The sequence below is a fragment of the Melospiza melodia genome, chromosome Z (genome assembly GCF_035770615.1).
Source record: "Melospiza melodia melodia isolate bMelMel2 chromosome Z, bMelMel2.pri, whole genome shotgun sequence".
Classification (NCBI taxonomy): domain Eukaryota; kingdom Metazoa; phylum Chordata; class Aves; order Passeriformes; family Passerellidae; genus Melospiza; species Melospiza melodia.
In genome coordinates this window covers 62,553,851-62,576,379 of record NC_086226.1, presented here as the reverse complement: position 1 = coordinate 62,576,379, position 22,529 = coordinate 62,553,851, and the positions used below count along the sequence as shown (strand labels likewise).

Below are 22,529 nucleotides of genomic sequence, written 5' to 3'. Positions count from 1 at the left end.
AGTTCAACCCTCCACAGGAGATGTAGTCTTCATTAAGTCCCACACATGGAAAAAGAAATAGAGATCTGACAGAGGCTCATGCTTTGCACACGCGGGGCAGCAGCTGCAGCGTGTGCACAGAAGCAGGTGAGGAATTTCCAGGTCTAATAGGTGTTAGGCTCATGGTGGTAGGAGCAGCAGAAAAGCCTAGTGAGAAGTGAGTGAGCGGAGAAAAAGGGAGGGCAGCTCCCATAGTGAAGATAACTGAGAAAAAACCCCAAATATTGGTAATAAAATGAAAACTAAAAAAAAACCTTGCATTCATCCCTGGTTCCATGATGAGTCAGTAAAGGCATGAGAGGCAAATTTAGCCACAGTATATAAAAATATCTCAGTGTGAAATGAGATAGAATATACACTGGGTTCAACAGCCTTAATTCAATCAATTGAAAAAACATGTAGGGGTCCAGTTATTGTGGTTCATTCATCCCTAGAACAGAACCTGGCACCTCATCTGCCTCTATGGTGAGCCACCACTTAGGATGTGGATGGAGCAGGTGTGCAGCAAGAAAGGGAGAGCTAACTGCTGCAGGTCTGGTTTCTAGTTATAGAACAGTTTCTGGCTCTGCTTTGCTGGAGACCAGTTTCCACATGAAGTCTAGTGAATCCATTGCTTTAGAAACTCCAGAAAGATGAAATTTTGGAGCTGTCAACAAGAGAGAAGTGTTCTTCTTTCTCTAACACCTTCTAGGAATGCTGTCAGCAGTATTTTGGAACTTCATAATGAGACTGACAGTACTAGGCTAGCAGGGATCAGGAGAGGAGCAGACCCAGCAGGAGTACCAAATTCAACCCTTATGGAACACTCAGTGCTTCACAGCACAAACAGCAACATCCCTGCAATGCAAACCAAGGCTTGTAATTTAAATCAGCTTCCTGAGCAAGCTGGATGAGCTTTCTTCACATTTCTTCTGGCACGTTAGAAGCACGCTGGACACACTGCACGTGGTCAGAGCTGCAGTGCAAGGACAATCCCATCTCCTGCAGAGCAGTTGTGCTGTCTTGCTCCTCACCAGAGCCATGCACAAAGAAACAAGCATTGCAGTTCACCAGTTAATAATGGCTGGGTCTGCCAGCACCATTTTATCCCAGAAAACTTCACAGCCACTATTTTGTGTGTGTGTCCAGAGCTTTGACTAGGAGCTGAAGCCACTCCAGGAGAACAGCCAGCAGCTTTACCGATTAAGGATGAGGAGTTCCTTGTAAGTTTGTACTAGAAGGGATCCTTCTAGATCAAGTCTTCACCTACCTACATGCTTCATTTTCCCATTTTCAGTGTTTTTGCCCAAAAATCTACCAGAAGTCTTTCTCTTACCTCATAAGAGAGGCAGTGCTGAGGAAGGGCAAATCATATCCTCTCCAGCATTACAGTAACCAGGTCAGGTATCTACAATTGCAGACTTGGAAGGCTTTGATTGCTAGAGGCTGCTCTGCACACTACAGTTCACAGAGCATTTCTGCTGCCTTCTTTTAATCCTCATTCACTTTCTTTTTTGTGCGTTGCTTGATATTGAATTTGTGGCCATGCTAACTCTTTGTAATGCATTCTGCTTACCTGGTGTAATTACTGATGCTTGGTAGGTTGACTCTTCAGGATTTCTATTTGCTGTGTTCTCCCAACTCAAGTCTTTCTAAACTCGCATCAGAGTAGCCAGAAGCCTTGCATACGGCATAGAAAGATGCACTTGACTAACATTATCCTCACCTGCAGAGGTGAAGGACCAGAAGTAGGTATCAATACATTTTCAGCAACTTTACATGTTTGGAATAAACTGATTAGCAGCAGAAGTTGTAGCATGTTTTGTAAGTGATACAAGGAGAAAGGTCTTTAAGCATCTTGGCACTGAGTAATCTATCATAAAGTCTTGTAAACCCATCAGATTATTCAAAGTAGTAAGCAGAATATGAAAAACGTTATCCACTAGCAATGGCCTCTGCCTAAGAGGCCATTGCTACTGGATAATTTGGTCATGCCTGTCCATTCTCTTATTTCCTCCAGTGTTTACCCTTCTCCTTGGGGAGCACCAATGGTATTCCTATACTTTTATGGTTTTAACTTTTAAAGAAACTTTCTCAATGTCACCGAGTGGCTTGTTCCCACCTATGAAAGATCCTGCTGGCCCATTCTTGTTGCAGAGTATGAAGTTAAGATGCTTCTGGGCACCTTTCAGTATGCTCCCAGCAGAAGCTCACCCTTTGCCATGCCACATTCCCTCAGATTCCTGCCATCTGCAGTTCTTCATTGCCAGATGTGTCCCTCCACCATCCCTACAGGCTGCTCATATTCCCCTCTCCTGCCTCAGTCGTGTCCATGTGCTCCTGTTCTCTTCCCTTTTGATCACTGCTACAGACTTAGGCCAGCGCTTCCCTTGGGCAATGGAAAAGCACTGCAGCAGCTCCTGTGCAAGAACCCCCTCAACCCAACACTGCAACTGGAAAATGCAGCTGCCAAACCCCAGGGCACAGTGCAGCGACCCTCTCCAGCAGAAGAGACACTTCTCAAGAGCCACTCAGCTCCTAACACGTTCAGTCAACCTGAATACAACGAGAATCACTTCTCTAACATTTGCATACTGTTCTGGAAGACACAGTGGAAATACTTCAGGTGTTCAGGCCGTTTCTCTCTCGGTAAAGAAGGAAATAGACAAAGTTATTTTGTTTGTTTTAATTGATCACTGGTTAAATTGTAATACATTTCAAAGCAAAATATTCTGTTCAAGGACATTGTACTAAACATTAAATCTACTTTTAAACAAGGCTTAATTTGACTATTTTACCTTATATACATACAGGTATAAGTTTCATTTCACTAGTAGCAAAATTACACATTACATTACATTTCCTGAAAGATGGCAAAACCAGGAATTGAGTGTCTATTCTGTCCTTCCACACACTCCAAATCAGAAAAAAACACAGATATTGAAAGTACAATCACAACTACAGGTAGATACAATAAGGACCTCAGAGCAAGCCAAGACCTTATGAGAGATGACAATCACTTCTAGAAATCTACATTGCAAATATACAGTACATTCGACTAGAGTTTTGGGAGCTCCCACAATGCCTCTTAATCCCCTTTTGGTAATAAAAGCTTCTATGACAACACGAGTCCTTCATAAAAAGTACTGAATTCATATTTTTGGAGCATATGTTGGAAGCTTAATGCAGTCTAAGCTGCAGTCCACAATAAGCTCACCCAAAGAGAGAGTAAGCAAGCATTGCAAGATTCATCAAGTTCAGAACCAGAGCTCAGCTCCTCATCATCAAGCTTCTGGGTGCAAGAGCTGCTCTGCACCAGGGACAGGCTCAAAGGGTGGGAAATTATACATTCCTTTTACAGCTTTCGCAGGTCAATCACCTGCAAGTTCTTGACAGAAAATGTCAACTGAGTCATACAAGATTAATTTGAACTTATTTACAAAGCAGCTGTCACATTGCAATTGTTAGACAATTAAGGACACAGCTAAGGAGCAAAAAGGTTTCCACATTTATGTTACTCCTGAAAACACTTCTGTGAGCAGCAGTGAGTGCAGAGGCCAGCGAGTATGCAAACACACTGTCACTGCTGGGAAAACCACAGTCTGGCCTCGGGAAGTGGAATGGCGCACAGAACTCAGCAGCCCCAAAGGCCTGATGAGATTTCTGTAATGCTCAAACTCCTTTGCTTTGGTTTGTGCAAAAAATTGACCTTGTGCATGTAGCTTTCACAAACCAACTGTTGCTCTGTGCTTGGCAAGATAAAATGGGAGGAATTGTCCAGAACTACCAATGAAGGTAAACGAGGCATTTTTCATGAGCACTAATTACCCTCACAAGTACAACACCAAGGACTCTGCCACCGTTCCAAGAAAATGTACTTCATCAGCACTTCTGGAGGTTTTCTGTTCTGTACTTGATGGAGAAGCTACCACTAATTAGCAAAATAGCTGAACTTGACCCAACTAACCATGCTGAGGAAGTTTTCCTTCCAGGCTTTATGTCTAATTAACCACAAACACTCTTTGCTGCTCCTAAGGAACTCTGACAGCACTAGGAAACACCAAAAAGGCAAGCCTGAGGTTGAAGACACCAACTGACTTCGTTCCAGTTAAAATACATCACTTGCTTCTATTAGGCAGACTCCAGCCACACACTCTTAACACCAATTCTCCTTCACAGATCTCTGTTTTAAAAGTTATGTTGCTGGACTCCAGATCCAACAGCAATGTAACACAAGTATTTTTTAATTAAAAAAAAAAACTAGTGGAAACCTGCCAAACATTTTAAAAACCTGCTTTATATGAACTTTGCGGGGGGGGGGGGGGGGGAAGCTAAGGACTTGGTACTCCAACTTGTTACAGTCAGTCACCAGTGTTCTAAAAGGGATGGAAAGGAGGCTGCAAACCAGATTCTCTCTGCTAGTCTACACCTGTTTTTAGCAGAGGTAGGTAGCAATAGGTCAGTGGAGAGAGAATTAGAAAACAATATTTCAGAATTTCAGATGTACTTTAGAGCCCTGGTGTTTTTCTCTACTCTTCCTTTAATCTATCTTGTGCTGTTTTCTTTTTCTTGCACTAACCATCTCAGCCTACTTAGTTTTGTAAAGTGAGCCCTGGTAGGCTGCAAACAATATACGACATTAGTCAGATGTTGCTACGAGACAGAGGAACAACCAACCCAGGCCAGCAGGCGCCATGACTTGCTGCAAGAGTCAAGGAGGTGCTTCATAAGAGAACCTCAAGTGCCTCATGCATATCCTTGGAGCACAAGCATGCATGCATGCAGAGTATCAACCTGCAGGTAACACCTGGTGACCTCACCTTCAAGCTTCACAACCAGCAGAAGCAAATATAAAATTCAGCTTTCAGGTTGTGGCTTCAACATTTCAAAACTTAACTGTGCAATGAACAATTAACATGAATGGAAAATAAACATTTTAAGCAAAGAGAGAATCCAGCTAAGTCTCTGATTAATCATTTTTTTCTGAAGCCTGCTCTATAAAAGCTTTTCAATTTGTGGACACTAAGAATACAACTACAGTGAAATATGTGTGTTCTCGTTTGAGTGCACTCCTAGTTCATACAGCAGACAGACAATTAACGACCAAGTACAAATCAAAAGGTTGAAAAGCCCTAATTCTCAGATTGTCTACCATTCTTTATTACTGTTTTAAGATGAATTTATAAAAGTGGTGGACTTTTTTCTTCCAAATTACCATCTCATATAAAAGCAACATTAATACTCAATAACATTTATATGAAATATAATTTAACTTCTCTCTTCCCGGGTTCTTGTACTTAATATATACACCTTACACTAAGAAACACCTTTGGTGGTCATCATGCTGCTTTGTGTTGCACAGAAAACAAAACTTCCATTTATTATGTTCATATTCACCACTTGAACTTTTTTTAATTTCCAAATAACAGTTTGCTTACAGAATCTTAATGAAATCCCCATTGTTTGCACATTCTTGTACGTAACACAGAGAAATGACACAATTACAAAAAACAAAACCAAAATCGAAACATCCCACCCAAAATAGTTTCATTGTCAAGATTTATCAGTTTCCCAAACCAAGCTTCTCCCAGATTCTTAGCAGCAAAATTGAATTACGTAGAAAGGAGCAGGGCAGATAAATCAGCCAGTTCCCCCACAGAACGAGAGCTGACTAAGCCATAAAATAAGCTGAGCAGCTCTGTCAACCCAACTGAAGTTTCAGTAATTATGTAATGGCTCTTGGAAGAATCCACAGCCAAACTTCTTGAATTTCCATAATTTTTAAAAGAGAGAGAGCTAATTTCAAGAGATCTTCAGTTCCAGGTAAAATACTTGCAATCATGTTTTCCCTGCTAACTTAAAATCATATCTAAGGTTCTTCTCTGGTGTTCCAAGAAAATTTTGCAAGCAAGAGTAGAGAAATTTTAAAAAGCTTAATGTAGACATCATCCAGAAAATGCTACCAAATACACAAAGCAGAGGAAGATATTTTCCTCCCAACTTTCGTGTTTTAATTTTTAAACATATATTTCCAGAAAAGAGCAATTAAAAATGTATGCTTTAAAATAAGTTGCCTATACATGCTGAATGAACATGGGTTTTTAAAGCAGTCCTTCCTTATTCTAAGCAGCCCCCTTAGAAATGCTTTATCTCTCAATTGTATATAGCACTACAGTCAAAGTCATATATATCTGTGTTTGTCTTTTGAAACCTATTCCTAGATAACATTTGCCCTAGAACTGTAAAAAGGTCTCCCACAAACCTATCCTACCAGCAGAAGCCTTTAATTTCCATGGTTGCAGAACACATACACAAGGAATGAATGAAGTATCCAAAGGAAAAAAGATTAACTCTTACTTTAAATCAGACAGCAAGTTACATACATTTATAAAGAAATCTACTGAGATTTAAGACTGCTTCAAAGCAGTAACTGAAATACAACAGCAGCTATGAATAATATATAACCTTCCTGATTCATAACTGATCCCACCTTCACCTTAAAAAAAAAAAAGGAAAATCACAGCAGCTAAATATATATGCAAATATACACAAACAAAACCTTTGATCAGAGGTTAATAAGTAACTGTGTTATATCAGAGCTAGAGACTAGACATTGCAAGTGTTCAGCAGTCTCTAACCCACCAGCTCTTGGGCTGGTGCAGCAGTGGAAAATCTCATCCAATGCACCTTTCAGGTGGCATTAGAATCTCATGTTTCCTGTTCAGATGTTGCTCAGTTGAACAGTTACCTCTGCTAATAATACGGCTTCCCTCTCAGTTAAGCATGCAAAATGTATAAAAAGGCAAGTGGTCAAAATATCCCCTTGAATGCCCAACTGTCCGGTTTCAGGAGACTGCTGCTGAAGATTTAATAGCTAATTTTCAACATTTTCAAACTTGATATGAAAATTGTATTTTGTTATTACACAGAGTATAACAGTCATTAGTTGTTTGCATCATCCACCCCAGCACTAGTGAAAAAGTGCCTTCTGAACAGGGAATGAGAAAACATGGTAAGTTTTGTTACCAAGCTGTGTCTCTACTCATCTTGCACTAAGCAGTGCATGGAAATAGGTGAGCAGAAAATCAGCAGTATACCAAGACACACCATGTTTTCACATGCACTGATGCCACGCATATCTCAAAAATACACAAGTTCAAACATGCAACAAAATGTTTGTTAAAGCACTTTAAATGCTCACCAGATGAAAATGAGTGATTTAATACTCAGACAAATCAAAGTACAGTTAAAAGGTTTGTGTTTACGCTTCAAGTTTCATAGTAAAATTGTTTCTATCAGAGTATTTGAAGTGCAATGAAAGGAACGTTCCACTGAACGCAGAAACAAAAGATACCATTTAAAGAACTAGGAAAATAAGCACAGGTCAGACTACTGCAATAAATAAACAAAACAGCAGGAACATGCAGACCTCAGAGTCAAAATTTCTTTTTAGATTCATGATATGTTAAAAAAAAAAAGTGAAAAGAAAAAAAAAATCAAGAACAACCCTGTCTGACTTTCTCACATGTGCTGTCTTTTTGGCTAAACAACTGTTACTCTATTGTAAAGATATTACCAGAAAACATTATTTACAGAATGATTATCAGATTGATTATATAAAATAAAGAAGAAAATATACACCCTTAGGTTTGAGATAAGCCAAGCAAATTCACTGCTGCTAACTAAAGCACTTTGAAGAATGCGACAGGCACCAAATATCAAAATTGAATCACAAAACTACTCAAAGTAACAGACACATTTGGGACGGTAGAGGTACAGCAAAGATCATTTAAGTTGGAATGATTTATAACCAATACTAGCCTATCACTTATTACTTAGCTTCATTCAAATTCTATTTTTCTTATACAAAACTGAAGAGAAATCTTTACTCCCTGTGATTTCTTCAATAGATTGTGATTTCTTCAGCAGCTTTTTTCTTAATGCATCTATGTAATGCTTTGTACTCTACATCTTACAAAATACATCCCCACATTTAAGTGCATAACTAGAAACTGTGCTGAAATCGTGGAAAAGCGCTTCATAAATCTCAGGCGCAATAAAGTCATAACAACGATCAGCTCCAGTTCCTGGAAGCAGTTCTGTGAAAGGTGAAGTTTCAGAAAAGGGACTTCGATCCCTGGTTTTCAAACTCTGACCATGCATCATTCAATTCCATGAAGATCATTTTGGCATATTGCTCGTAGGGCTGTCCTGTGGCCTGGAAACAAAGAGAATGCATCATAAGCATAAAAGCATTAGAAATTGGGTCTTTAGAAAAGATCCCATCCCTTTTATATTTGCTGTCTTATTCAACAGCTACAGACTGCTCTGTGAATATAATTTTACAGAGAACTCTCTCTAACCTTATCCATGAGTATTTTTTAAATAAATCCAAATCCTTGGTTTCCTTGTGTTACTTTCAAGCTTTCAGTTCAATTCATAAGTAATTAAAATTTAGCTAAAAACAATTTTCAAAGCTGTTCTTTTCATAAATAGTTTCACGTACTCTTATTTACTGATAAAATTAAGTAATTTTTGGAATTGCTTCCTGAAAGATCTTGCAGTAGTCTACAGGGATAAAATCTGAGTCCTCTTTAAGACGACTTCTTTTGAATTAAATTCCCTGGAAAAAAATCTGTTGCTGGTTGTAAATGGCACTAAGACTCAGCATGACTGGCATAGCTCTTCCTGTGTGTTTGCTTCCATACTCAAGGATACTCCTGATTCCCTGCCCATTTCACAGCTGCCCTGACTCTGGGCCAACACAATCCAACCCTTGTGGTAAATAAAGTCCAAAAATCCAGTCCCAAAAGATGGTTCTCTCCAATCAAAAAGAGAAGCCCCAGAGCCCCCTCCAGGATTCTTCCCCTTCTCCTGCTGCTTAGCTTTTGGCACCTGCAGTACTTTATCAACGCATAACAGGTAAGTGGCAAAATAAAAGAACAAGGAAGACAAATATGCCCTAAACAGAGCTGTGTTCTGACACTGATGCATTAAGGGCCTTACAGATAACACCTAAAAAACCACCACAAAGGTGGAAGAAGTCACATACCCAAGAACCCTGAAGGAGAGGGGAAACTAAAAAACCAAAAATTATCATGTTTGTTATGGACACAAGACAACATAGGATTTAGACTTGCTCCCTAAACCACCAGAGAATGCAAACTGAAAATTCAAACCAGGTATATCCAGTGCTTCTCTTTCTATCTAATACAAGAGCTCAGAACAAGAAGTTATCTTGATACATTGGGATGCATTAAGCATTTTAAAAAAGACAGATGCAATGTAATACTCATTACATATTTTTCATCTGATAACTTGTTTATTCTACTAAGTTTTCTTTTTTTAGTAAAAATGGTTTAGTAAATGGTTCAGCAGGTTTTTCCTACCAGTTTTGCTGTGGCAGCCTCTGAGTCTCCACACTAGTTCTAAAAGACTTGAAGTACCAGATCACAGAAATGAAACAGATTCCACTAATCAGCATTAAATCTGCCATCTGTCAGTCAGAACCCAGCATGACTGACTCTGGTGCTCAGTACAGCCCTCACTGGATCTTTCATTTGTTAACCCTTCTCTGTTGAATTCTCTGCTGTGACAGGACAACAAGAATAACCCTGTACTACCTGAATGCAGTAGGACACCATATCCAGAAGACAATGGAAGCACAGTGAAGAACATCTAGGGTGCTGATTGTGAAGCAAGGCATTTGACAGTAACCTGTATGGTATGGTAAAAGCAGTTTGCATTCCTCCTATAATAAAGAAGATCAGAGGAAAACACTCACCTTATCAGGATGAACCACAAGCACTGCTTTCCTGTAGTACTTCTTTACTTGTTCAGGAGTTACTAAATCTGCCATGCTGACTGGTTTCCACTTATTTTCCCCTTCCCAAAGCACTGTATGTAGAGTGGATATTAATGCTCTGATATTTCTCTCCTTTCCTTCAATCCATTCAAGAATCTGGGAAAATCAGAATACATAGAACTGAATGCAGCACAGTAAGCATTCTCAGCCTCCAGAGACACAATCTTCACTGTCGGCAAGACCATATAATCAGACTCAAGTGCAGCTGTCCTATTGCACTCAGTCTCCAAATTCAACTGCCTTAGCCACTCAAAAAGGGATACTTTGCATCTATCACTGGAGACTAGCTCATTGTTACTAGTTTACTGCAGAAATTCAGTCATTGCAAGAGAAATGGTTAAAAACATATGTTATATTAATCTTATCCCTGTCAGGGCCCACAGACAAATTATTATTTGATTTGTACAAAAGCATAAATATATTTTAAAACTTCCATTATAAGCTTTGTACAATAGATAGTGTCTAATAGTAATTCACGTTTACTTAAGCAGAAGTGCATAGACAAAAGTGCTCTTTGAGATGTCCCCAAAGTCAATTGGGGGATGTTGCTCAGACTTTAACAGAAATATTCAAGCCATAACATAGGGATACAGTGTTTCCATTGAACCCTTACTATCACCAGCGAGAATGGTAACTAAATATCTGTACTTGTTTCCATTTGTGGTAATTTCTGTTAAAATGTGCCGGGGCACTCTCTCTTCAGAAATGACACTGTGTGAAAACAAATTTCAGCATTCCTTCAAAGCTCGTTTACTAGCTTTTCTGAAGAACCATGAAGACTAAAAATCTGGAAGTGTATTAATATGTGAAGTTATCAATGACTAACAGGTCAAAAAAATCTGAACAACAAGGAACATATCCCAGACTAGTTATACATCTTGTCTCTGGAACTGCACTTTCTAGTAATTTCTTAGGACAGCAGCAGCACTTGTTAATCAGAAAATGAAAGTACATGATCACCCTGAAGACAGCTATTAATTTTTAAGGTGTATTTTTGTATTATCAGCTACATCCATATTTTCTAAACCATGAGCCTTTAGTTTCTCTGTTGGTCATTGTATCCTTCTGCTCTGTTATCAGCAGTTCTAAGCATAAGATCAGATCTTCACTTGAATTAAAATCACTGTTAAACAAACCTTGAGTTTCAAGGGGTCCATATCTTTAGACATCTCTTGTTTTCTCATCTCAGCAATTGTCTTTGGTCCCTTTTTATCAGATTTTGCTGAAAATCCTTGATTAGATAACAGATCCTCAAAGTCATTTTCTGAAACTTTTGGCTTTTGACCTATGAAAAGAGAAAAAACATTAAATGAGAAGTCTCACTGGAGAATACATTAACAGGGGAAATATACTGCCCTTAGATACACCTGGATGGCATTTATTACTGCCATGACAAATATCCTTCAGTGACACCAAAAGCCACAAAACTAAAAAGGATAAAAATAAAAGGGATCTCTAACAAACTTTCAGTCCAGCAGAGCAGACAACCTAACATGCTAACCTCTGCCTAATACTTGCATGTCATCCTTTTTAGAAAAATGGAGTAGATTTGAGGGAACGCACATCTATCTACAATTTTGGAAATTACTCCATTTTTCCATTATAAGTTAGTTTCAAATGCCACGCAGCAGTTTTTCAAGTAACCATATACTCAATAGTATCATTGAAAGCACGTAGTCAACACCTAAGCATGTTGAAACTTATCCAGAATAATGACCTGATAAAATATCAACATGAATATTCATTACATAACCAACAAATTTCAGAGAACTCTGAAGAGGCCTCTGGATGTTGTCTAGTCCAATCCCCACTCAAAGCAGGGACAACCAGGTACATTTGTTAGGCCTCTGTCCAGCTGAAGTCCATCTGTTTTTAAGCGAGAGGAATTACAACAACCTGTTTCAGCATTTCATCATGCCAATTGATTTTTTTGCCTTGTTCTACGGATTTTCCTGTGCTGCAACCTACACTCATTGCCTCTGCATCCTGACACCTTTTCCAGATATGGACCAACAGAATAATTCCAACTTAAAAAAGTACCTGCTGTTCACTTATATGTCCGTTTAAGGGAAGAACAATCCTAATATCAACACACCAGAAAATAAAATTTTCCAATAAAGTTCATACAGAAGAGACCAAGCCTAACCCTATAACTCCAGGTTTGCCTACTCAGTTGGAATACATTAAAGAACTGTATGATTCCACCTGGTCCGGTCCCCATGTCTCTTTCAAGCACAAGAATTTTCAGTAATTTTACCTTGTCTTTCTCAAGACAAGCTACTCTTCTTCAGTTAGGAAAAACAGTGCATCCCTTTATCTTTGTATCACAAACAGACTAACATGAAGCAACATTATCAACCATCTCTCCTCAGATGGATCAAATTTACCTTTCTAAACTCACTGATACTAAACCAGTTCCCATGTGGGTGAGTAATTATAGCCTTGAGACTTTATGCCCAAACTCGTGTACACCTTTGCTATCATCAGCTTGTCTGTTATGTACTGGGATAGGTTTGGGAAGGCAGGACACCAGATTTGGCAAGTGTTTTTCTGTTTTCTATCAGACACAACTTCTTAAATGTGAAGAAAAATATGAAGGTAGAAGAGCTTCTGCAGGTAACAGCACACCCAACTAATTTCACATGGGACATTATAAATAATACACATTCAAAAAACTTACCAAAGCTTGGGGCTCTGACTCCTCTTTCTTCTCGTCCCCCAATAACACTGAAGTTTACTGTGTAGTTGGGCTTAGCTGCTGTGCTGGACTTAGTCTGGGACTGCCATGAAGTAGTTTGTGGTTTGGAGGATTTCTGCCACTGATTTCCTAGCTTCTGAGATGGAGCAGTCTTCTGACTAAATCCACTACCCAAGAGTCCACCAGCGGATGAACCTAACAAAAAAAAATACTCACTTAGTTGTTCAGTTAAGTACCTGTCACCTGTTTAATACAAGTAAGACAGTTTGGTCTTGACATATAACCACACAGCTCACAGTGTAACAGGAAAGCGTGGGTAAAATGAAGTTAAGAGTCTCATTAAGAAGTAACTTGGATAGCAGGAGCTGGAGGCTTTACTGAAAGTCTTTTCTTACAACTCAAGGTTTCAAATGTCAGTTTTAGCAAAAACATGCACCCTTATCTGAAGGGTCAGGCACGTGTCAGGCTAGGAGATAATATGGCTGTGACAGTAGTTCTGCTTCCCACTTCCGCTAATATGCAGTGCATAATAAACAAATAATTACAAAAAATGGTAACAGACTGAGATGGTTTTCCAACGAATGCTTTCAAAGTCTCTAGTGGTTCCTTGCACTACTGTTTGAGGAAGATGAGGAGACCATTGTTCTATAGAAGCATTACCAGGGAATATACTGCACATGAGTAAGAAAAGCACTGCAGCCTGCAGGAGATCCTGTAACCAGCCTCCTGTGGCATAGGCCAAGCCTGTCTGGGTAAACATAGCAATGCAAACTTGATTTGCTCTTTCAAAAATGGCTCCTCACACTTCAGCTCTCCTGATGCCTCCCTTTGGAAGTGGCTGCTCAGACCTCTAACTCGCACAAGAGAATGTCTCCCCAGGGCTATGACGGGATACCATACTATATCTTGAAATATCGCACCTGATAAAACCCAGTAATGCAATATAACACCCAGTAAAATCTAGGAATGCACTGCTTTTTCATTAAATCACTCAACTGCAGTCAACTCAGTTTTCAGTCATTGACAACTTGTGAAATTTACAGAAAAGAAATTGTTACTAGTCAGAGCAAATCTGCATATTGAAAAATTATCTCTTTCACCTATTCTTTCAAAGCATTCTATGTTTACTAGTGCAGTTTTCAAGGCCAACAAATTCTTCCTGTAGGACAAGTCAATGCCTCACTGCTCACAAAAACTTTTCAACACCACACTCCTACTTTCTGACAGAAGACCACTCCTAAAGAAGAGTGTGATAACACCAACCAGCACATAAAACTATTGGTATCCTACCAGTATGCTAATACACCAGTATTCATTACTTTAGCTGCTATTTTTGGGGGTTTATATAGCGTTCATATTAAAGCAGCTTGCACTCTCATAAATTGTCTTTCAGAACAGCATCTTGTATGTGAAAGCCAAAAAACTCCTATGAAAAATACAACAGAATGTGGTATTCCAGTTGTATTCCAGAACTGAATTCCAGTTCTTATGATGCCTTGAAAATTCATTTCGAGCCTGGGAACATTAACTAGGACAGTGACATCTGGCTACTTCTTAATGCAGTCATTTTTCCTATTGAAAGCTAACTGAAAGAGTAATGAATTGACCCAAGTACTGCTAAAATTAGTTTGATTTCTTTCATCTGATTCAGTGTGGGCTATACCTACATCTTCAAGTCAAGAATAAAGTGACTTTTTTTACTGTCACATTATCTGTGCATTTAATAATCCATGTTAACCTGAATTATTAAACTAGAAAATTTTTAACAATTTTTTTACATCAAAGCAGCCTCATTGGTACTGCTTCAACACCAGAATTTTGCAGTGCTTATGCCCAAGCAACATCAAGAAGTCAAACACTGCATGCTATCTGGTGTTTCTACAAGAATTCCACTCAATTCAATACACAGTGCTAACTGCCAAGGCAACAGGGTAAAACCTCCATCAGCTCCAAGCTAAGGGAAAAGCAAGTTTGCTCAATTCAGTGACACTAGGCTGTTCTGAATCATTCTGTGTACTCTGGGCAGCTGGTCACATTTGTTATGGCAGTGTGGGTTCTGAAATGCGAGGACTGCAGCTCTTGTGAGTGCTACAGGACTAAATTCCTGAGTTTTAGGCCAATAAAACACCTGGGAACAAAAGTTATTCTGCAATGTTTCTTATCTTCCAGAACTCCTTGTGCCCTTCACTGCAAACTGAATGCAAGCATTTATAGTGTTTTTGGTACTGGTTTGCAAAGTATGGCCCTTGATTTGTGCTTATCTTACAAACGGGGTAGATGTGAGTAGCAGAGCTATGAAAGTCTACTGAATTCAAAGGAAAGTACTGAATTAACTGTTACTTTGGAACTAAAAATAATTAACTAATTCAATCCTGCTTTCATTTTAAATCCTTCAAGAACAGTATTAATCAATGTTAGGTAAGAAACCTCATGCTTGGTTACTAAATCAGAGACTCCTGGTTTCTCTTACCATCTCAACTCTATTCTCAAGCATTAATTACTTTTACTGTTTTTATATCACAGCTGTAGTTATCTTTTGAAATACTACTCTGGATGTTTAAAAATATCTGGAAGATTCAATCTTTTCTTGTTACTCACCAGCTCTCAGCAAATATCTCAAGCTCGATGCTGACAATTAAAAAGAAACACTTCCTTTGATAGGCTGTCAAAACCATTTATAGGTACAAGAAGCAAATCAAACAGTAGAGGCCCTAAAAAACATAGCCTATCAAAAGTAAGATTTACCTGGAAGACCAGATCCCAGATTGGCAAGATCAGCAAAAGGATCAAAGTTCTGAGCTTTCGCCTGGCTAAAAGACAAACCTGAAGACACACTGGACTGGCTTCCGGTGGTAAAAGCTTGGCCTGTATAATAAGAAGACACATCACATACCTAGTCTGTTTGGAAATTGAGTGAAAGAATAAAAATAGTATCGACACAACACCTCATGCAAACTTCCCCAAAATTCTACTTCACAACACTTTTTCCCATTACAAGAATCACCATTACTGTAGAGAATTGAAACAATTTAATTCCTGTGTCTTGAACTTTAATCTGAAAAACTACACAAGTGTCTTACTAAAGGAGCATTTAAGCAGCAAAGCAAAAATGCACGAAGACACGTTCAGCAGTTTCAGGTCATTAAACTGACCCAGTCTGGAGTATTCCTCTAATGGAAAAATTTAATATCGTAATACCTTCACAAACAGGCTTCAGCTGTGGTGATGCTACACTGCTGGTTGTTGAGGAATCTGCCCAAGAATCCCACCCACTTAAGAGATCTGGGTGGCTTGTAGATGATGATATTTTAGGTGGTTCTGGTGTCAAATTGCCTACAGAAGAAAAAAGAAATGTTTTCATGTTTAAGAAAACCATAATAATAGTATATATATTTGCCAATACCAACAGAATGTGTATCACATTGTCAGCTACATAGCTTGCTTAAATCTCTTGGTAACAATCTCAAACAGGACTCAGAAGGGTTGTACCACTGGAATTCTTCCATTTCTATTTTAAAACATCCCACACACTGCGTAGATAAAGTATTTTCATGCACAGGCAATGCTATGAATTCAACAGCTTAGGTCCCCTGACCGAAAGGACTAGCTCAGGTACAGATCTAAGGCATACTGCTGTTCCTGACAACACAGCTGGTAAGCAGAAAGCAGCAGTGCTCCATGAATGGTGCTCTTTATCACTCAGCAGTCTGGGTGTTACACAGGTGAAGCCAGGTCACTTCAAAATGCAGGTTTATCTAACTCAGCCTGCTTGTGACAAAGGGGCCTCTTGGCCAACTAATACACTCTTTGAGGTGTAACACACAAATGAATGCACACAATCGAAGAGCAGGATACAGGAAGAGTGATTTTTTTCTGGGAAGAGGTTAAGAATCTCTAGCTGCATGGATAAAAACCACTTCTCTATACACCATCACATCTAAATGAAATTGCCGTATTTAAAAGCATGCAAGAGTGCTGCCACCAACTCCTGGAAAATGTCATATCCCATTTAAAGGTATTATAACTACCATCCCTGACACTTCCGAATTATTCCCCACTTACACACTCACACAAACTATGAGGTGAGCCATCCTCAGAATGAGAAATGCTATGCATGGAACACTCAAAACTGCATGCCAGCTCGGAGCATTCTCCTTAGCAGAGCTTGTGGATACTCATAGTGAAGCAGGACAGCTTTTGAATGTAACTACTTTAATGCTATAACAACTGTCAGTGCAACAGGGAGAGGGGATATTTCAGTGAAGCATATTTAGTGGTGTTCTAAGACATTTCACAGACCTAGGGTCGACCCAGCCATCCTTACAAAAGCAGTAACATTCTGAGGCTTTGAAAATCTCAGCTACTACAGGACAGCCTTTCACTTGTCTCAGCACCTCAGCTTTACATTCTAAATATTAGTATCAAATCCTCTTAATTAAGGAAATAATTAGAAGCAAATTAAACACCCCTATAGTACCTCAAGCTACTAATATAATTTATAATTAGATCTTACAGCTGCAAAATGAGCACATCAAATACTGTGCAACAAATATCTGCCGAAAGCCTGTATTACAGCACTACTCTCTGCTGCATGTGAGGGAAAACATCAGAATACAACACAAGACGTACCCACCATTTCCAGCCCTTTCTCCACACCCAAGCTTCATCTCCCTGCCTCTGAAACCATGGAAGAATCAATACATTTTGGTGTCAATACTCGGGACCCCAGCTATCCACTAAACCACAGTGTCGCTGGCTACAAATCAGCACCTGTTCATCGGCTTAGAACTTTGTTGTACCATATTCCACTCCCAAAAGTTAAGCAGGCCTTCAACTACTACTAATATTGATTTTTAGGCCAGAAATTATTTTGTTCTACAGTCTCTGCTATTAAAGGTCTTTTTACAGGAGCATAATAAAATTAACACTATCATATGAAATTAACTACTATGAAAACAAATTGAGAGAAACAAGAACAAATTAAATTACAGATGAATGCATTTGAAGGATTGAGAACATACTATGGGAATGAGCTGTTTTATAACAGTTGGCTTAAGAGAAGTCAAGTTCATTGCCTCCCCCACGCTGAACTAAGCAGGAAGTAGCCTACTGCTACATACACCGGTAAATTCACTATTAATAGTAAAAGCTCATATACAACCACTACACTTAACAGAAAAATCTGAAACAATGCAATGCACAATATACTGAACAGATAACCCATTCCTCCTGAAACTGTTCTTATGCTATCTTCTTTTTAATTCTATAATGTGGGCATTTTGTTGGATTTTAACATCAAGAAAAAGCGTTATCAACTTTTTGACTTTGATATTTTGACTTCTACATATTCTGAAAAGGTATGATAAAACCATGCTGAATCTCTATTTTTGTAGCACTGCAATTCATACAAGCACACTAAGAGAAAGGAGCAGAACTCCTAAAGAAATGGTAAAACACGAACTATAGCTCAATATTCCAAAAATGGAAGCAATTAAGATGATGAACATGCAGACCCAAACCTGGTTGTCTCATATTGAAAATCCCTAGCCATACAGCAATGAACCACTGGAGCTCTCGACAAAGAACGCTGTCCTTTACTAGCACTGCTCAAACCAAGCCAGGATGCAAGAATAAGTTCGTGGTAATCAGATCACACTTTCCAGCTTCCCAAAATAAGAGACCTGCATTTTACTACACACAGCTTCACATAAGGTTTTCTTTATTTAACTTGTCATGTCTACAGGAAATCTTTTAATCACAGACAACAGGATTTTCTGTGAACCAAGAGGCTGGTTTAGTATGATGCAAGGTTTTTTTAACCTTATCTAAAGTCTGTCTGAGAACTCAAGTTCACAGAAACTAACTTCTCCTCAGGAGAAAACTACACTGATCACTCAGGTTTCTTTTGACCACCTTCCAAATCTCCTGCTATCTTTGAGGGAAGTATATCTTGACTCAGCCTGCATTAAAGATGATCTGCTACTTAAAAAATACAGAAGAAAATTAAGTTACATCGTTAAAACACAGCTGTTTAGCAGCAACAGCACATTTTCCTGTTATAGGACAGAATGACTTAAAAGACCAGATACTGTGTAAGAACTATCTTTCATTTTAAAACTGCTATGATTTTAAATTTTAAGCCAACATCTGAGAAATACAAGGTTAAAGTTCCACGTCTTGAATTTGTGTCACTGAAACATCTTTTCTCCTGGTACCTATAGTAGTTTAGTAATCATTTACTGACAAATAAAGCTTATCCATCACTAAAATTTCATTCTAGACACTTACAAGTGCTCCAACAGTAGAGTCATCAAATTTCATTACTGCAGCTTATTTTGAATGGTCACTGCCATTACTACTAATTTATTTTTAGTTTAAGAATTTTATCCCTTTTAATGATCTTATTTTTTCACATAAGATCACTTCTGCTCACTTAACACAGTTCTTCTGAATATGTCAGTTGAGAACATGTTCTTATTTTTCCTTTTTTCTACAGTTACTAGTGATCCTGTCCTTTCAGTAGTCAAAAAATCACATTAAGTGCAACATAATCATTAATATGCCTTACTTACTTGATAAAATTGATACCTGTAACTGGATAGAATGCTAAAGGCTCAAATACATACATCTTTCAGCTAAACACACATAGCAGCTCTCATTTGAAAGATAAACGTAAAGGAGTATGAAATGTTACCCCAGTTCCTCCACTTCCATACAGTTTTTAAAGACTGCATTTCAATAGAGAAGTATAGGGAAATCAACGTAAAAGAGCAGGCTGAAGAGAAAATGGGTACATTTTAAGTATCTTTTCCTATGTTGACAGAAAGCTTCGGAAATTACATTAAAATAGCAGGTATCCTAATACAGTTACCAGGCTGCAAGTTATCAAATAAAATTAGGAGTAAGCACAAAACAATAAGCATTGAAGACAGATGTAAAAATATTCCTTTTTTTTCTCTACTTGCTCAAATGTTGTTAACAGCTGACTATTGATGGTGATCTCCTTAAGGCTGCAGATAAACATTTAGTGAACAGAAATCCATATTTTATTTTTCCCACTGTAATTTAATACATAAAAGGTTTTTCTGTGTCCTCTCTGATAATAGGGTCTGGTACTATTCAACTTGGAGAAAAGAACCAGGAACATTCTTATAAATATGTAAAAATATTTAATGTGAAGAAACAAAAAAAGACTCAGACACACTCTTCTCTGTGCTGCCCACTGGAAGGACAAGAGGCAATAGGGCACAAACTTAAACACAGGGAACTCCATTAAAAATACTTTCTTTCCTCTAAGATCTCCCCAAACCTGGCATAGGTTGCCCAGCTGTGGAGTCTATAGTGTTGGAAATGCTAAAAACCAGAAAGGACATGACACAGTCCTGAACAGCCCACTCTACATGACATGCTTTGAGCACATCAGCTAGAGAATCTCCTCTTGAGAGGTCCTGCCCCTCCAGTGAGGCAGATTTTGGCTAAGGTCATAAAATATGCTGAGCTACCTGGGAACCACAAGGATCACAGTGCCTAGCTTCTGGCTCTGCACGGGACAGCCCCAAGAATCACACCATGTGCCTGAGTGTGTTCTTCAAACATTTCTGGAACTCTTGTCAGGCTGGTGCTGTGAACACTTCCCACTGTTCCAGTGCTCAGCCAGCCTCTGGGAGAAAAACCTTTTCCTAATATCCAACCTAAATGTTCCCTAACACAACTACAGGCCATTCCCTTGGGTCCTGTCACTGGTCACCACAGAGATCAGATCATTGCAGACCCCTCCTCTTTCCCTCACAAGGAAGTTGATGACTGCAATGAGGTTTGCCCACAGTTTCTTCTTCTCCAGGAGAAACAGACCAAATGACCTCAGCTGCTCCTCATTGGCCTTCCCCTTAAGGCTCTTCACCATACTCATGGCCCTTCTTTGGACAGTCTCTAATGGCTTAGTGTCTATTTTTATATTGGGGCACCCAAAACTGCCCCCAGCACTCGAGGTGAGGCAGCCCCAGCACAGAGCAGAGTGGGACAATCCTCTCTCTAGCCTGGCTGCTGATGCTGAGCCTGATGCACCTAAGGACATGCTTGGCCCTCCTGGCTGCCAGGGAACTGCTGATTCATTCAGGCTGCCATCAACCAGAACCCCCAGGTCCCTTTCCATGGTGCTCCTCCCCAGCATTTCATTCCCCAGTCTGCCTGCATCCAGGTTTCCCCATTCCAGGTGCAGAATCTGGTGGAAATAATGCTCCACAGATCAGTATTGATCAAATCTTCTTTTGAGCAAAATATTTATCTTTGGTAACCTTACACAGGGACAGCAATACTGGCATAAAGCTGACACTATACAAGTACACAACTGAAACACATGGCTCTTTCTAGCTACAGGAAAGAACAAAAACATTGCAAAGGAGGCAAGTGAAATCTTCTCAGCAGAATCAATCACAGCTGGAATATAATGATTAATAATATGATAGAGAGGGCAAGCAGCTGAGTAGCCTTTCATTTCAAAGAGGAAGCCCTTCTCTCAGTCAGACAAATGATGCATTTTTTTCTGTATAGTTTATCTGTATCTAACACTCAGACTGCATCACTCAGATGCAGGGTCAACTAGAGCAACTGCAAAACAAAGAGGGGCAAGTTAAAGCTGCACGCAATAAGCCCTGGGAAGAAATCACTAGATTCAGGAAAAGGTGTGTGATACCACCATTCCTAGCTACTTGCATGTTGTAAGTAGGTGCCTGCATGAGAAGAGACCTGGGCTTTTCTGTGGGACACAGCTAGCTCCAACAGACTGACCACAAGCCACAGCTGAGCTTCCCAAACTAGATGTCTTTGGGAAAACATGTTTTCCCAAAAAACACAGCACAGCAGTTGTAAGAGAAGGGACAGATATGACAGAAACAGCTCTGCAGACGTTAAGGTAGGTGGAGAAGGAGGGGGAAGAGGTGCTCCAGATGCCAGAGCAGAGATTGCCCTGCAACACATATAAAAAACCATAGAAGAACAAATATTCACACTGCAGCCTGTGGAGTACCCTACACAGGTGGATATGTCCTCGATGAAGCCACAACCATGGAGAGCAGCCCACACAGCAGCAGGTTCCTGGCAGGATCTGCAGTGCCTGGGAGAACCATATCCCTATGGCAATCTCTTCCTAAAGGACTGCATCCTACACAGAGCTGTGCTCTTAAAAGACTGTATCCTATGGGAAGCACCTATACAGAAAGAGGGACTGAGAGTACAGCAGAGAAGAGCCCTCACAGACTGATCACAACCCATACCCCTATGGAGAGAACCCACACTTTTCTTTGAAAGTCATATTTTTAAAAACTTAAACACTAGTAGCTTTACCACTCCACCATTTCTGCAAATGTCTGTTTCTCCTTAAAGAATGATGGGAACACTGAATATATCACAAAGATTTTTGTTTAAAGATTAACAGATTTTAAAATAAATGCATGAGGAAAAGGCTTCGCCAAGAATATATCAGAGAAATGAAACAAATAAGATTAGAGTATTACATAATGTACTTTGTAAGTATATTAGCAGAATACATTCAGGTCAGGAAGGTGCACGTTAGCCTCAGCCTGCACTTTAGAACTGGCTATATTATAACTTGACTTGCTCATTTGTCTTCCAAGGTTTCCAGAAAATCTTTAAAACCTAAATACAGTCAACACAGCACACTATCCTCTACAAATTAAGTTTCCAGATATTTGGGTATCCTCAGTTATTAGATCATTGAGAGGACACTCCAAGTCCTAACATATGGTTAGCAATTCTAGAAATCCTGTCACATCATAAATAATAGCATGACATTATACAGGAAACACCTGCTTCTTGGTGCATTTACATCTGTACTTCCAGAGTACAAAGCTAATTAAAACAGCAATCACAACAAGTGGATCTATCAAGACACTAATCCACTAAGCTGAAAGACAAATGCACAGAAGAGAA

At 39.2% G+C, this 22,529-nt stretch overlaps 1 protein-coding gene across 5 annotated transcripts in view; it reads right to left on the bottom strand.

The window, feature by feature from the left end:
• Positions 1-2,689: 2,689 nt before the first annotated feature.
• GAK (cyclin G associated kinase) overlaps positions 2,690-22,529 on the bottom strand; it is a 68,804-nt gene continuing 48,964 nt past the window's right edge. For all 5 annotated transcript variants that reach the window (XM_063180726.1, XM_063180725.1, XM_063180727.1 and 2 more), the window contains 6 exons: positions 15,780-15,914; positions 15,327-15,446; positions 12,564-12,776; positions 11,020-11,168; positions 9,803-9,979; positions 2,690-8,236 (listed from right to left, as the gene is read on the bottom strand). In XM_063180726.1, the coding sequence (XP_063036796.1) occupies positions 8,135-8,236; positions 9,803-9,979; positions 11,020-11,168; positions 12,564-12,776; positions 15,327-15,446; positions 15,780-15,914 (896 nt within the window). In that variant the 3' untranslated portion in view covers positions 2,690-8,134. The remainder of the gene's footprint in view (positions 8,237-9,802; positions 9,980-11,019; positions 11,169-12,563; positions 12,777-15,326; positions 15,447-15,779; positions 15,915-22,529) is intronic.